General features: G+C 37.7%; 2 protein-coding genes across 2 annotated transcripts; both read left to right on the top strand.

Moving 5' to 3' along the window:
* The first annotated feature begins 7,113 nt into the window (after positions 1-7,113).
* Positions 7,114-9,899, top strand: LOC149141162 (uncharacterized). The gene is made up of 2 exons (XM_089447603.1): positions 7,114-7,385; positions 7,489-9,899. Exon 2 carries the CDS (start codon positions 7,597-7,599, stop codon positions 9,673-9,675), a length of 2,079 nt encoding a protein of 692 aa, XP_089303729.1. The 5' UTR covers positions 7,114-7,385; positions 7,489-7,596; the 3' UTR covers positions 9,676-9,899.
* A 4,200-nt stretch (positions 9,900-14,099) lies between these two features.
* On the top strand, positions 14,100-15,632 carry LOC149141161 (uncharacterized). The gene is made up of 2 exons (XM_089453173.1): positions 14,100-14,908; positions 15,168-15,632. Exons 1-2 carry the CDS (start codon positions 14,837-14,839, stop codon positions 15,375-15,377), a joined length of 282 nt encoding a protein of 93 aa, XP_089309299.1. The 5' UTR covers positions 14,100-14,836; the 3' UTR covers positions 15,378-15,632.
* The last annotated feature ends 798 nt before the right edge of the window (positions 15,633-16,430 follow it).

Raw genomic sequence — 16,430 nt, 5'->3', positions numbered from 1 at the left:
CACTGCCCAAAACTCCATGACACTTCCATAAATGAAAGATAACAATGGAATAATGATACAAATGTAATTACTTGAACAAGGAATTGAATGGACCCCTACTAGCCATGACATGCATTTCGTCAAACATGTCACAAATATGCATTCTATAGGTTTAAACAACATATCTAAGCATAAGGGTCTCATACTTATCTAAGAATCACTAAGAAGTATTGATGCCTCATCACAATAACTGCATTACCATATATTAAGTCACATATTCATTGTACATTCAATGATTAACCAAAACATGATGGGAACCATACATTTTCACTTTCATAAAACTCATTCATAACCAACATATAACCAACATAAATATCAAGGATATAACAACCATATAAGCCACATGTAAACAAGTAGATTTACCCATAAAATGCCATGGACAAGGAGAGTTATTATTGATGATTGCATAAGTCGACCAGGTATGGGACTTCCATGAACCACCCGATCGTAGACTAGGCTGAACCAAATATTTCTTTCAGCTAGTCACCCTTATGCCATATTCCAAGCATGAATGTGGGATCTCATAAAACAAATCAATCAAAACCATCTAAGGCTTCTAAAGGCCAAACCACCTCAACCCTCAATAAGTGATTCCACCTCATGGTTTGACATCACTAACCATCACCAAATTGGTCTCTACCCAAGTTGTCCAGGGCTCTATAGTGTTTGTTCCAACCAAGGCTCCAGGACTACTAACTCAACCCACAATTGTTGTCAGGCTCCAGAGTGTTTGTCCAACCAAAACTCCAGGACTAGTAACTCCACCTACCAAGGGCTTTAGAGCGTTTGTCCAACCAAGGCTCTAGGACTAGTAACTCAACCCACAGCTACTCCCGGGCTCTAGAGCCTTTATCCAACCAAGGCTTCACTAGTAACTCAACCCACCAAGGGCTCTAGAGCATTTGTCCAACCAAGGCTCCAAGACTAGTAACTCAACCTAAGCTATTACAGGGCTCTAGAGCATTTGTCCAACCAAGGCTCCAGGAACTAGTAACTCAACCCACAACTAAAGGAACATGAGAACCAACTAGAAAAAAAAAGAGGAAATGAACCCACAACACCATGGCTATGTTAGAAAAATATAACAAAGAGTGATTTTGCACAATACAAATCTCACACTATATTATTATTCATTACAACAGTTACATATATAGGAAATTACACACTGACACCTGTAGATAATGACTCCAACTCATTACATAAGAATCGACATCTTCTAGACCTTCTATACTAATGCCTAGGAACTCACAATGAAAACTACACATGACATGGAAGCATTACTTCCAACACCCTCCCTTAATGCTTACATGAAAAACATATTCAACAATAAATAAATATATGTCTCACTAGTCTTCATCAGTACCCACATCCACTATGGAATCTCACAAACTTCGCTCTTTCACCACCACATCTTTGAGTTGTTACTTGACCTCCATTTAAAACGTAACCGCCTCTGACCATTGTTGATGAACTTTGCATGATCAACAATATTGACAACTCGACACATTGGGGCTTCCGGGATAAGAGCCATCCTATGGACCAATGACCATCTGTTGGATATTTCGCTTTCGACTATCCGTCAGTTGATAGGATGGAGGTCTAGATATTGAATGTGCTCAAGAGCTGATCAAACAACTTGACCTTACAAGAATTGATGTTTTAGACACCGGGGCTTCCAGTTTAAGAACCACCAACCCTTTTCATAACCAAAATTACTAACACACAATAATTGACATTTCGGACACCGGGGCTTCCAGTTTAAGAACCATCAATCCTTCTTTAATCTGAATTTAAACACAACTAAATATCAAACCCCACACCACGAAATAAAAGACACACAAACAAAACTATATTAAGTTAAGCAATCACCCAAGCCCTCATTTCTTCACTCGTGAAACACCCAATTGCCTCCCAAGATCTTCACCTTCTTGATCTGTCATATTTCCTTGGTTTCTCATTCCATACAGGTTTGGAAAAATTACATAGGGTTCATGCAGACAAATGCATAAAGCTTTAGATCTGGCCGTATCATGCATAGCTCAAATTTCTTGCAAGTAGTTAGTCCGAACTTGGCATCTATCTGGTACAGTTTGGAGCCTTTCACTGAGCACGAACCACTGCAACCCCAAGGCCTCTTCCTTATTCCTTCCGAATATTTCTGTTTGGTTGGCTTAAATGAAGTTTAATATCTCAGACAAAGACCATTGAACTCCACTGCACCAGATCTGAGATCCAAATCTTGTTGTGCCATAAACATGATGCTAGATGAACCAATGACATCGGTTGCGGCCACAATGTTCCCCTGAAGAATTTGCCCTGGGATTCATGCTAAAAATTGTTGGTCTCATTTTAGGATGATCTTTACAAAGATTTGCTTCAGATCTTTGCGTTCAATGGCTTAATAAATCTGATGCTGATGATCCACATAAAATTGTACGCAGGTCCACTAAAAGACGACTGAAAGATGACGCTGTTGAGGAGGACATTGTTTCAAATCTAAACCTTGTCTCTCTGCTCTACGCTTGATCGAGGCGGATTCCAGCGAGCAGATTTGACCACTGCTCCCACATTATTATCAGGTGACCATAGGCAACAGATCTGGATTCTTGTCTTTAGTTGGCAGCGACTCTCAACAGGATCTGGCCCAATTCCATGTTAGATAAATTAAGAGAGAGATTGTTTGAGGCGTGTTCAACTCTGCGATAATTACTTGACCATCATCAGGTCAGCTCGAGCTGGAGAGCGCCTGAATTTCAACTTCAATCTCCTGGGCCTTCTTTTGCAGATCTTCGCAGCGACAATCAGGAATGGGAGAGGTATTTCCCACCAGCACCATGCAAATGTTTAACAAAACACAAGAAAATAAACTTAGAGAAAAAAATAAAATTGATTTCACATGCCAAATCGCACACACCTATATTAATATTTACAAAAACAATAACACTCGAGTTTTCTTACATCTTCCTGGTCCTCCCTTGAGGGAGTCAAGCCAGTGCCAGCTCTGATTCCATATTAGAAAATTAGAACAGAGAGTGATTTTGCACAATACAAATCTCACACTATATTATTATTCATTACAACAGTTACATATATAGGAAATTACACACTGACTTCGACACCTGTAGATAATGACTCCAACTCATTACATAAGAATCAACATCTTCTAGACCTTCTAGACTAACGCCTAAGAACCCACAATGACAACTACACATGACATGGAAGAATTACTTCCAACAGGCTATTCAGGAAATGGCTAGGCAAATTCACTGTCAATCCAGAAAATCCTCCATGCCAATGACAAATCATAACCAAGAAACCACATGCATATGCCATGCATGCCAAAATTGGTGAGGAAAACATACATGCAACTCGGTACCTGCAAGCAAAACCCTCTGTAGTTGTTGATCCTGATGTCCTCTTGCACCTTCCTACTCTTCCTTTGCTTTCTTGCTTCAAAACTCCAAGTATGCCACACTCCTTCAAGAGTGTTCCAAGAAAACTCTAAGTGTCCAAGAGTATGAGAGCAAGAGAATAGAGAGAGAGCTCCAAAACTAAACTGACAAAAGGTTACAAACTAATCCTCATAATCCTTTTTATCAATGAGGCCTCTATTTTCTTCATTTCCCATTATTTTTCCTTCATTTTCCTCCTCACATGCAACTTGTGACCTTTCACCTCCCTTTTCTCCTAATTTCCATTATTTTCATAAATAAAATGCCAATAAATGCCACTTTGCCTTTCCAAAGCCTTAGCCATTGCCTTTGACAATTTCCATGGCCATTAATTAATCACAAGTGATCCCCATCACTATGTTTTTTCCCAACATTCAACTTGGAATATGTGTCCCATGACCAAGCTTATATTTCACCTTTATTAATTTTACATGGATTTTTAACCAGGGTTGTTACATGGGAACTACTTGAGATTGAAGAGGCATATAATTTGTTTTGTATAGATTCTCTTCTTCTTCTTTTTTTTTTTTTTTTTTTTTTTTTTCAGAGTCTCGTAAAGAAGAATTGATTAAATTGGAAATAAGAAAGAGGGAGGTCCTAAAAGTACAAGAAGAAACTTGGAGATTAAAAAGTAGAATGAGTTGGTTCAAAGCAAGAGATGATAATACTAAATTTTTCCATAAGGTAGTTAATCAGAGAAGAATTAAAAATTTTTATATCAGATTTGATCGATGATTATGGGGTAGAATTTTAAGCAATTGGAGTTGGAGGAAGTTGCTAAAACACATTTCTCTACACATTAATAAACCCAAAAATGAAATATTGTTTCTCAACTACATGTATTACAAAACTACCCAAAGGTTTTTTTCTAAGGAAGACTCTTCTAAGGTTGGGGCACAAATGTCTTTTGAAGAATTGTAATTTTTTTTATGAAGTTTTCGAAAGATAAAAATCTAGGGCCAAACAATTGACTGGTAGAATTTTTTCTATTTTTTTCTCTTTAATGGGAGAGGAACTTCTGGAGGGTTTTGAGGAATCCTAGTTACAAGGAAAAATGGCTGGGGCTTTGAGTGCAACTTATATTGCTCTTATTCCAAAAGTCTTAAGACCCGATTCTTTTAATGAGTTCAGATCAATATCCTTGTGTAATTTGATTTATGAGCTCATTACTAAAATCATTTCAAATGTGATAAAACTAAAATTGGCAGAGACAATTTCACTAAAGCACTTTGGGTTCCTAAAAAATAGACAAATTCATGATGTAGTTGGGGTGGCTCAAGAATGTTTTCATTCTATCAAAATGAAGAAAAAAGTTTATCTTGTTTTCAAGATGGATTTAAAGGCTTATGACAAGGTGAGTTGGTCCTTTCTTCATTTGATTTTACTCTAGATTGGCCTGGATTATGCAGAGACCAAGTGAATTATGGCATGTATATCTTAAGCAAATTTTGTTGTCCTTGTTAATGGTAAACCTTTTGGTTTTTTTAAGAGTTATAGAGGGCTAAGGCAAGGTTGTCCTTTATCACCTTTGTTGTTTCTCATTGTAATAGAAGGACTAAGCAGATTGATTGGTAAGGAAATAACAACTGGTAAGATTGAAGGAATTAAAGTTGCTTCTCAAAAAGTGGTAACACATCTTTTATTTGTGGATGATGTCTTATTATTTGGCTCTGGTTCGGTGAAGGATTGGGAAGCTTTTAGTAGAATTATTAATCTCTTCTGTGAGGCCTCTGGGTTAGTGGTTACCCTTTCTAAATCCTCCTTTTATTAGTCTTTAGCCTTTCTAAATCCTCCTTTTATTAGTCTTTGATGAATAAGTAGGATTTGGACATCATTAATTTTTTTATGCCATTTGATGTTAAACCTTTAGAAGGAGGTTTGAAATATATAGGTTTCTTTTTAAAACCTAATGGTTACAGGAAATAAGATTGATTTTGGCTTCTAAAAAAAGTGGAGAAAAGGATTAATAACTAGATGTATAGATGGATTTCTTTGGGAGGTCATTTGGTCCTTGTAAAGGTTGTTTTAGAAAATATTCTTGTTTATTGGTTGACTCTTATGAAGGCTCCAACAAGCATCTTAGACTCCATTAGACGAAAAATGTTAAGTTTTTTTTTGGTTTGGAAAGAGTGTGAAAGAAGGAATTCACCTTGTTAATTGGGAACACATTTCTCTTCCCCAAAAACTAGGAGGTTGGGGTATTAGGAACTTGTCTTGGTATAACCAAGCTTTAAACTTGAAAAGTCTTTGGAGGGGGCTTTTTAGGGAGGGTCTCTGCTCACAAATTATGAAAAGTAAATATATGAAGAATAATGTTAGATCTAAGACTTTTGTGATCCATATTGTAGATGAATGTCTTTATGGATTAATCACATCATTAGGATTTGGTCGACGTTTCGAACCAACTAATGTCGTTCATGTCAGTTATTTCTTGGATAAAATAGTCACCAAAGATTGGGAGGAATTTTTGTATAATTTGGAGAAGCATGATGCACTCTTACAAATGGTTAGACTCTTGGCTATCTTGGAAAATTGGAAATGGGAGACATGTTTTCATTGAGAGGGATCTATTTATGGGAAGTAGAGATTCCTTTTGTCTTAATGAAGATCTCATTAATTTTATGCATTTAAAAGGTATCTTTAGATTGAGTTAAGTAAAACTGAATAGGTTTTAGTTAATCCTATTGGCTTTCTACTGTAGATTTGGGACTATAAGGAACACTTGCATCTGAATGGGACATTTATGTTATGATACTTTCTCAAGCAAACATTCGTTTGTCAGATTCAAATGATGAAATTATGTGGAGTTGGAATGTAAAAGAAGACAAGGTAACAACATTTCAATGCACAAAGCCATTTCACATTTCTTAATACAATGTGAAGTGGTGGTATTCCCTTTTATGGAAATTACATTTACTTTTGAAAATCAAATGCTTTAGTTTGCTGTTTCTTCAAAGGAAAATTCATACTTGGGATAACTTACATAAAAGAGGTTTCAGGGGACCAAATATTTGTTATATGAATCCATTTCTCATCTATTTATTTTCTGCCCTTTTGCAAAAATTGTTTGGAGGACTTTGAAAGATAAGTTATAGTTTAAGGGTACCTAGGAAGGATCAGACTTCGAAGATAGTCTTGGGAAGTGGATTATGGAAAACAAAAAATTTCATACCCTTCCTTTCTCTGGACTCGGGGAATTTGGATTTGCAGGAATCAAATAATTTTTGAAAGAAAAGTTCCGAATGATGTAATAGTTTACAGTAAAATTATCACTTTCTTCTTAAAATTTTCTGGATCTCACAAGAAAATTCATTAATCCTTATAAATCTCAAAAAAAAAAATCATTAATACTTATAACATCATTTGGAGGACTATGTTAACTTGGAGTTTCTATTTTAAATAAATGTTAGATCTATTCGGAAAAGTGAGAAATATATATGTTGGGTTTGAACTTTTATCATTTTGTTAGAGGTTAGATGTCTCTAAAAAAAATTAAAATATCAATTATTTATAGCTATTTGACAACATCTTTGCAAATTGCATCTATATGTAACTTTGATTCAATAAAAATAGCAAGTTATGTAACTCTGAAGAAAAAAATAAAAAGAAAAAACCTACCTCATTATGTCTCAATGAATAATAGGAAGTCGTGTGTTTTCCCTTGTGAAAAAGGGAAAAAAGCACCTAACTCCTTTTCAACTAGTTTCACTTTGCTCAGGAGCCGCCATTGTCTCTGCAACAGAGGGTTTCGATTTCAGATTCTTTGACTCTCCGGAGCTCATTCACGAATCTCCCTTACTCCCCTCGTCGACGGCTAATTTATCAGACGGCGGGTGGATTCCTGAGAGTTATTTCAGAGTGGAACTCTAGCAATGTTCGACGGCCTAGCTACAGGTAAGCGGGCGGAACGCCATTACAATTTTTCCTTCTCCATTCAACTTAACTGAGTCATAGCACAACTTGCTCTTACTGTCCGTGTCTTTTGTGTTGGTGGCAGGTTTTTGGGAGGAGATTCTGAGCAGTTTGACAGCATAATACCACTCTATGATCTTAGACCGAACTCCTCCAACCTTCAGAGGTTTTTTTGGAGCAATTTCTCTGCGATATGTCAACTTCAGGGTTTATTCTCTATAAGAGTATTTCTGTGGGGTCACCATTACAAAATATTCCAGCAGCCATCCGATTGTGGCATGGCTGTAGCAGACAGATATTCAGGTCAAATCAGTTCCACTTGTTGTCTCCTTTGAAACAATCTGGTTCACTAGATTTATGTCCTGCATCAAATATTCCAGGTACATTGGATTTGCCTGTTTTTCATAGTTCTCGAGGTATTAGCGGGCTTTCTAGAAGGCCTAATCTAGTTGATGAAGTATACCAGCAACTACGGGCAGATGGATGGAATTCATCAACAGTGAGGAGACTGGAGGGGCTGAATGGTATCTATACTCCGAGAATTGTATCCATGGTTTTGAATGAAAGGATGCCTACTGAGGTTGCAATGGGTTTTTTCAATTGGATTATGAATCAAGATGGATTCAAGCCAACAGTGGCTGTATACAATGCAGTGATAGGTATTTTGGGAAAGGCTGGAGATGTAGAGAAAATGAAGTCAATTATTGGGGATATGTCTAAAAATGGATGTGATATGGATGTTGTAACATACACTCAACTCATACATGCATACAAAATGGCTGATGACATTGAAAATGCAATCAATGTTTACAATCTGATGAAGGAGAACAACTGCAAACCTAACGTGGTATTATACACTGCTATGATTGGTGCTCTTGCCAAGGGCAAGCAATATAAGAAACTGACAGAAATGTATAGTGAAATGGTAAAAGAACAAGTTTTCCCCAACGTCATAACTTTCAACACTCTCATGAAAACTCTCTATGAAGCTGGCAATCTTGATGCTGCTTTTGAAATATTTAAAAAGATGCAAAGAATGAAGATTCATCCCAGTCCTCCTATATATGGTTTGTTTATGGAGGCATATGCAAAGGCAGGTGACATCGACATGGTAAAGGATCTTGTTAAGGAAATGAAAGAATATGGCCTTTCAGCAGGTCCTGTTTATTCCGATGTAATATACCACTTAGTCAAAGAAGGGAAGGAGAATGAAGCTATAGTAATTGCGCAGGAACTTTGGCCTGATGAAAAGAGTAGGGCCAAATTTCTGAATTTTGAACCGTTCCTGAAGGCTGTTCCAGCAATCAAACATCAGAAGCTGGATAATAAGCATGGCATATTTAGCATTTCTGAAATCACAAAAAACCTTCAGATTTGGACGCCAGTTACTATTGCAGCTCTAGAGGCTGCATCTGTGGACTGGAAGAGTCATCAAGTCGTGTTGGTGATCAAGCGAGTGAAGAATCCACGCATTGCATTGGAATTTTATTATTGGTTGAAGAATTCAGGTTTTAAGCATGATGAACACACTTCTTCTGCTCTTGTCTTGAGGTTGACAAAGTCAAAGAAATTCTCAGCCACAATGAAGCTGTTAAATAAACTGAAGGAGGAAGGTATTAAGCTACCATTACAAGTATACAATGAGCTCATCATATCTGCTTCAACACAAAAGCAATTCAAAATAGCTCTCAGAGTTTTTCGTGTTATTAAAGATACTGGTTTGAAACCAAATCTAAAGATATACTCAAATTTGATTACGGGACTTTCTAGTGGTCCCCTATATGGTTCAGCTTTGGAACTATTTCGAAGCATGCTGCGTGACGGAATTTGTCCCGACAACACAACTATCACTGCTTTACTCTACCGGATTGGTTCTTCAGATGACCCGGAAAAAGCTGGATCCCTTTTCAAAGAACTTTTAGAATATGGCTTGAAATTTAATGCCGATGTTTACATGGCTCTCCTATATGCATATTGCAAGCATGGAAAATCTGAAATGGCTGTAAAGGTTTACAGTGACATGAAAACAGCTGGGTTGGAGCCAGTGACAGTAGATGGAGATATTGCTGTGGTGTTATCCTCGTTTGACAACCCAGAGGATGCCAGTAAGATTAAAAAGGAAGATATTTTAACCATAAAATCCTATATCCGTACTGCTTTGGTTCATGAACCATGCATACGGACACCTGGCAAATTTCAGCAGCAGCTGAAGGATATTCATGATGTACTTGTCACTAACCTAGTTGAAGGAAATTTGGCAGTAACAGGGTAGCATTTAAGGATTAGTACGCCAGAATAGTTTCTATAAAGATGTGGTCTTTTGGAAGGATGGGTATTTTCTTGTATTATCCTTTACGGCCATGAGTTCTAAAAGAGCTTCTAGTTTTTATTTTTCCTGATGATTATATGGATTAAATTTTGTACCGGAATCCATGCTTGATTCTTGAAAAAACATTTTATGAGAGTTCGTAATTGCACATGCAAATTTCAAAGCTAGTATATGTTTGTGGACTTGAATTTTATCTTTGTGAGTGCCTTTTTAATTTGCTCATATCTATGGGTAGTTTTTTAGGCTTCTCATTTCAGTAGTTAGTGTTTTAAGCTGGTCATTTATATTCATTACAAGAAACCTTTGGTTGCTTCTCTGTTTTAAAGTTTAGCTTAGATCGAGGTGTGGATTTAGACTGGCTTCCCAAGAATTAAAGCTCAAGCATGGGATTTGTGTTGTTAAATTAAGGTGTTTAAGAAAAATAAATGGACTTTCCATCTATTCTGAACCAGTACTGGCCACCTATAGGTACAATAAGTTACAACCAATCAAACTGTTCTTTATGTCTACTGCCAAAGAAGACATTGTGCAAATCTAGATATGATTTGATAAAATTTATTGCATTTGCTTCATGTTTTGTTTGCTTTATGTGAAAAGATCTGGGCTGCAGATGCTTTCATTGGATGGATAAAAGAATGTACTCTGCATTAGCACTGGTTAAATGTTATCCTTCTTATCAAGGAGATGCATGCCTGGAACATAGGTGGTTGTTCCCAACAGTCAAGACATCTATGCTTATATCAACGAATACATTTTCTCAATAATGGTTTCTAGTCTGAAGGTCTTCTTGTGTGGATTACATTTGTTGGTTTGAGATCCTGTCACACCTAACAATGCCTGTTTGATATTCGGTAATTATTTAGAGGCATTCTTTTAACTTGATATAACTAAGGCTTTAGTGAAGAGGGTTAGGCTGACCTATAGTTTTCCCTATGTCTCATGGCATTTTATTTTATAGGATGGGAGAACTGAGGATCAAGGGAAATACATTATCTGATCTTTTCTTGAAATAATTCCTATATCAAATAGTACAACACATATATCGGCTAACTATTGTTTTTCTTTTTTTTCCCGTAGAAAAAGTCGTAATTTATATTCATGTTGAAATAAATTACATTTTGTAGATGCTTTGAGCATATGCAGATAGCTGTCCATGGTTAGGACAAAAACAGAAAATAAAAATAAAAAATTTACAAATACATCAAGCCTATACTTTTCTGCCTTTCTTCTTTTCCACCCTACGCCAACCCTGTGAGTCAGGAGGGGGAACAATGATGGCCTGCGGGTGCTCTTGTATGTTCACTGGAGATTCTTTGTCGGATTCTGATCCTTCAGATCCATGAGTTCTTTTATTGCCACTAAATTCCAGCTGTGGAATTTTCTGCTGCTGAAAATGGTCCTCCATTTGAGGGTCTGGTGCTTTTTCTTCCTGTGTGCCGTTCTGTTCCATATTTGTATCAGGTTCCTCTTGGTTCACTGTATGCTCTGGCGTCTGCATATCCTCTTTTTCCCTCCAATCGGTGTGCTGCCATCCATTCGGCTTTTTTGGTTGTTTCTTGTTCACTTTGGGGTCCTTCTTGCCCAGAGGGCAGGTGTTTTGAAGATGCCCTGTTTGCATGCATCTAAGGCATCTGAATGCTGTATTTTCATAATCAAGCGATTGTATCCTCTGCGTATTATTATAGTTCAGTGTGATGTGTTCAGGTAGCCCCAGACTTAGATCCACTTCTACACATATTCTAGCATAGGTGAATATTCCTTGGTTAATTCTTTCTTCATCTGTTTTAAGGAATTTCCCCAAAGAATTTCCAATGGCTGATAAAACTTTTTCGTGCCAGAAATGTAGAGGGAGGTTATGCAGTCTCACCCAAACTGGAACTGTTGTTACTTTCATAGTAATTGCATCAAATTCAGGAAACCAGGGGATGGTGAAGAGGCCAGCCTTTCCCCAGAACCATGGCCCCTGATTGATAATGTTGTCACGTTCTTGTTCTGTTGTAAAGCGAACTATGAAGAAACCCTTTGAGCATAGGTGAATTTCACAGTCAGGTGACCATGTTGAGAGGATCCAGTGATGCAGGGCATCTGATTTTGGCCAGAACCCATTAAATCTACATATAACAGCATGAGTGGCTAGATCAGTGTGTAGACTAGTTACCTCCGGTGAAGTTACTTGGATCGTTGGAGATTCCAGTGTTTGTTCCACAATGTAGGGACCTGGTAGTTCTGGTGCTGGTGCTGGTTTGGGTTGAATGTTTTCCCCTTTACCGTTCACCGCGTCCTTGAAGGAGCCTGTATTCTTTGTACTGGACCCATTGACTGCATCACGAAAAGAGCCTGGAATATGTGATCCGCTGGCTGCTGCACCTCCCCGAAGCCTCATGTTGACTATAATGTTAGATCCTGGCTTAATGTTGTAGTGGCCTATTGTCCAGTGATCTTGTATCGACCTGCCTTCTGAGAGTAGATGTTGGTATCCTTCCGGAAGGCCAATGTAATTGGCAATGATTTTCTTCAGTTTTGAGACTTTGTCTGAAGCTTGTACCCAGATTGGGGTTGTTTTCCCAGAGGGGGGCTTTATAAAGATTTGGAACCATAGATCTGATGAGGATGCCTTCAGATCCACTGAGTCTGCCTTATCCAGGTCCGATTTTATGGGTTTGGTTTTTAGCATAGTTGCAGGAAGCGCCCCCCCCCCGGATCCTAGGCCGGAATCGCGTCCCGTACGGAAGCGTTCCGGAAGCGTCAAAGGAAGCGCGATTCCGTTTTTTCCGAAGCGCGATTCCGCAATTTTGGAGCGATTCCTGGTTTTTGGGAATTCAATTGAATTGCAAAACCATCAAATAAATCCTCCGAACTGTAATTGAAATGCAAAAGCATCAAATAAATCCTCTGTTTAATTGAATTGCAAAACCGTCAAAGCATGTGCCAAATCGACCATCAAAACCATCCACGCATTTTCTCCACTCCAAAAGGATTGAAACATCTGAAGAGGATTGAATTTCAAATCCTTCACGTCAGAGGCAGCGCAATGCCCAACTCTACGGTGACCTTTGGCGTCCTTCTCTGCCTCTCAGGGCTTTACATTTAACAAATAACTGCAATCTGAAAAGACGATATATAGATTACAGCAAAAGCAACAAAGAAAAAGAGCGTCCACAGCATAATGAAGCATAGAGAGTGGGGTAAATAATGCAGAGCAGTCGAGTTATTTAGTTTATTTCAATTGAAAAAAAAACAAAACAAAAGCTGTGAAAAAACTTTCATAAAAACAAAATCTCTGAAAAAGCTGTGATAGCTACGTCATCTAGCCTAGCGAGCTGTTTGAGACCAAAATGGTAAATCAAGTTTCATTGCTATAGCCAAGTCATCTATGGAGCCGTGTGGGACCAAAACGGTAACTCAAATTTCATTCGAATGAAAAAAACAAACGCTGTGAAAAAACTAAATAAACACGCAATCTCTGGTGCCGTTGGGGGCCAAAACTTTAAATCAAATTTTAAATGTAATGTCATATAACTATGTTGAGATTAATATGTAAATGATCTAAATCTTAATTTTAGATTAACAATAAAACCGTAGTATTTTACTTCAAATTAAATTAAATAGGAAGTCTTCCCAAAAACAATTCTTATTATGGATTAAATTATTTTTAAGACTACTGATAGTAAACATTATTATTTGAATTTTGGACATGACAAATGTTGACAGTTGCTCACTTGCTAGATAAATCATAATATGCTCTATGTTTTATGTTTTATAATATGCTTAAATGTTTTATGTTTTATAATATGCTTAAAAATTTGATGTATGTTTGTAATAGCTAGAATATAGATGATTGTTGTACATACTAGTAACTACAATGGAATCATGGATGCCATATCTATCTTGATTTATGCAAAAATATGCATGTTTTCATGTCTTCTACAATTAATTTGGTATTTGGGATGTTTGTTTTGAGTATAAATGCAAAAAAATATAAAAAAATATATATATATAGCAGACGCTTCGCTTCCTAGATTTTTGGAAAATGACGCTTCCGCTTCGCTCCCGCTTCGTGCAACATTGGTTTTTAGATCTGGCGGGTGCCCCCTATCTTCTGCCTGGATCTGGACAGATCAATTAGCTCCATCTCAGATCTGCCATATTTGGCCCGATCTATAATTGGAGAGGATAGATCTGCTGCATGCAGGCCCCTTTCTTTGTTTGCCGCTTCCAGGTCGATGTAATCCCTACCGGATTTTGCCCGATCTGTTGTGTAAGGGGGCAGATCTGCTGCATTCGGGCTCTTTTCCTTGGTTGCATTTTCCGAATGAAAACCTTCAGGTCCCTTCTTATCGTTCCCGTGTTCGAGCCTTCTCCCTCTCTTGACGTCGCAGGCGCCGGCGTTTCTGGTCTTCCTCTGCCTAGCCTTGGTGGCATCGCCCCTCGGATCGGCTCCTTTGCCCCCTGAAAGAAACCGTCGATTACGGATCCTTGTACGAGAAGAGATCCATTCATCTCTGCCAACAACTCTGTGAGGCCGGTGTGTCGATACGCCTAGGGTTTCACGAAATCTTTCAGCTACAACGCTTCTAACGTCCTTGCGCACGCTTCTCGTAGATGAAATCTTCAACGAAGCGCTTACAGCTATCCCTGAAATCTCTCCATTGAGGAACGAAATAAGAGGTGTGCAGTTCGATTCCCTGGCAAGGGGAGAACCAGTAGGCAGATACGAAGCTGTGGCCATATTGGTTAATCCCTCCGGCTCACTCAATTTCCCTTTCGCTAGCTATTGTTTTTCATATAGTCTATACACTAATTTTTGTCAACTGAAGTTCAAGACAGTATTGCCCACTCTTGCATTTGAAATTGAAACTAGATTTGACATGGCTTTATTGTCTAAAAATGTTCTTATCTGTAGTTGTCTTGGTTTCTGTATTCTGGTGCAAGACCTGAACGTGCATGCAGCGTTGCTGTTATTCTGTGGAGATTCATATGCGTACTAGCATGATTTAAATTATGATGGCTGTAACTTATGTGTCTAGAATGTCATGTATACAGGATGCCCTAGATGTATTGTTTGTGTTGTGTCAGCTCATCACGTTTTTTGTAAACTGAGGTTATGGATATGCTGATGAATCTCGAGAACTCACCTATGGAGGATGATGATCCAACGATAAGCTACATGCTTCAGGTCTATAATTTAAACTTGAAAGAAAATGGCTTGCTGTAATTCATCGAACAATTCATCAAGAATAGGAATAGGAAATTTATCTTTAATGGTGATCTTGTTGAGATCTCTATAATCTGGATGACACATATGCCATGAACCATCCTTTTTAGAATCCATCATATCTGGTGAAGATTTGTCTGCTTTGTTTATGGATTCTTGCTATAAATTTGAACTTCTTTGTGTGAGATTTCTGAATAACTGTTCTTTAAACATCATGCAGGCATGGGCTCGTCTTTGCAAGTGCCTTGGGCAGGATTTCTTGCCATACATGAACATTGTTATGCCACCTCTACTTCATTCAGCACAGCTCAAACCAGATGTTACTATTACTGATGCTGAAGACACAGTTGATGAAAACATTGACTCTGGTGATGACAGACATGTATTTTATGATTCTTTCTCCATTAATGGACAGCAAAATGTCCATTGAAATTTGAATCTTGATAGCTTTAATGGTTGGGAGGTTAATGAGTGATTTGGGTGTATTTTGATTTGCTTTCATTTGCATGTGAAAAATATCAGTTAGACTCTGAATTGTCAGGGAATATTTTGGAGCTTTGTCGCAGATGTGTCTAAGAATCAAAATAAAAGAATTATTATTATTATTATTTTTTGGAATATAATTATCTATTTTGTTAACTTATTAAAATGTACATTCACATATTGCCTATATTGATTGTGCTAGGAGGCGCATTCTACATCCCAGTACAGGGAAGACATGTCAGCTCTGTTTTTAATGCTATATATGTCGGCCAAATATATCACTTTATAACAAAAAATATATAAATATGTATTATTATAAACGAAACGGTTAACACTTTGAGGGATTTAATCCCTCTCTCAGTGCTTTATAGGTCTAGGGTCAAGATGGCTTTAGGCTGTTAATTTCTTCCAGTATTTATCGTTCATATTTATCATTGTATATATTGTTTGTCAGACTGTGGTTTATCAGTTTTTGTAGCATCGGATGTGTTCTAGCCATGAAATTTGGTGGAGAGGTTAGAATACATGAGATCTCCAAATCCCATAAATCGTTTTTGGAAATTCCACTTAGAGATAGCTTAATTAGATTATTAACCAATTTTTAAAAATTTCTTAAGTCTAAACTTAGGGAATATGGTTAATTAATTAGAATTAATTAAGTCAAGGTGTGAATTATGTAGAAACTCACACAAACCGACTCCAAGATGATCCTAGCCATTGATTAAGATTTAATCTTGGCCATTGGTGCTTTGATAGTGGATTATACGAGGAAGTCGATGGGCACTTGGAGAAGACACACTAGACACGCCAATAGTTTGATTTCCTTGGCATCTCGATTTCCAGAGAGCAGCAACAGTGGTTGGAGAGCCAACGATCGAAGCAGAGACAATGAAGGGCAGAGATAGTGATCCGGAGGAAGTTTTCCAGAATCAAAGAGGCAACAACAAGGGACTGAGTTATTCCCAGTGAGACAACACAGAGCACTGCGCAGTTGCTTGAG

The sequence above is a fragment of the Pinus tabuliformis genome, chromosome X (assembly GCF_031772625.1).
Source record: "Pinus tabuliformis cultivar Carrire ecotype Pingquan chromosome X, CPIR1, whole genome shotgun sequence".
NCBI classification, from domain to species: domain Eukaryota; kingdom Viridiplantae; phylum Streptophyta; class Pinopsida; order Pinales; family Pinaceae; genus Pinus; species Pinus tabuliformis.
The sequence above is the reverse complement of the archived record's forward strand: the minus strand, read 5'-3'. Positions and strand labels throughout refer to the sequence as shown.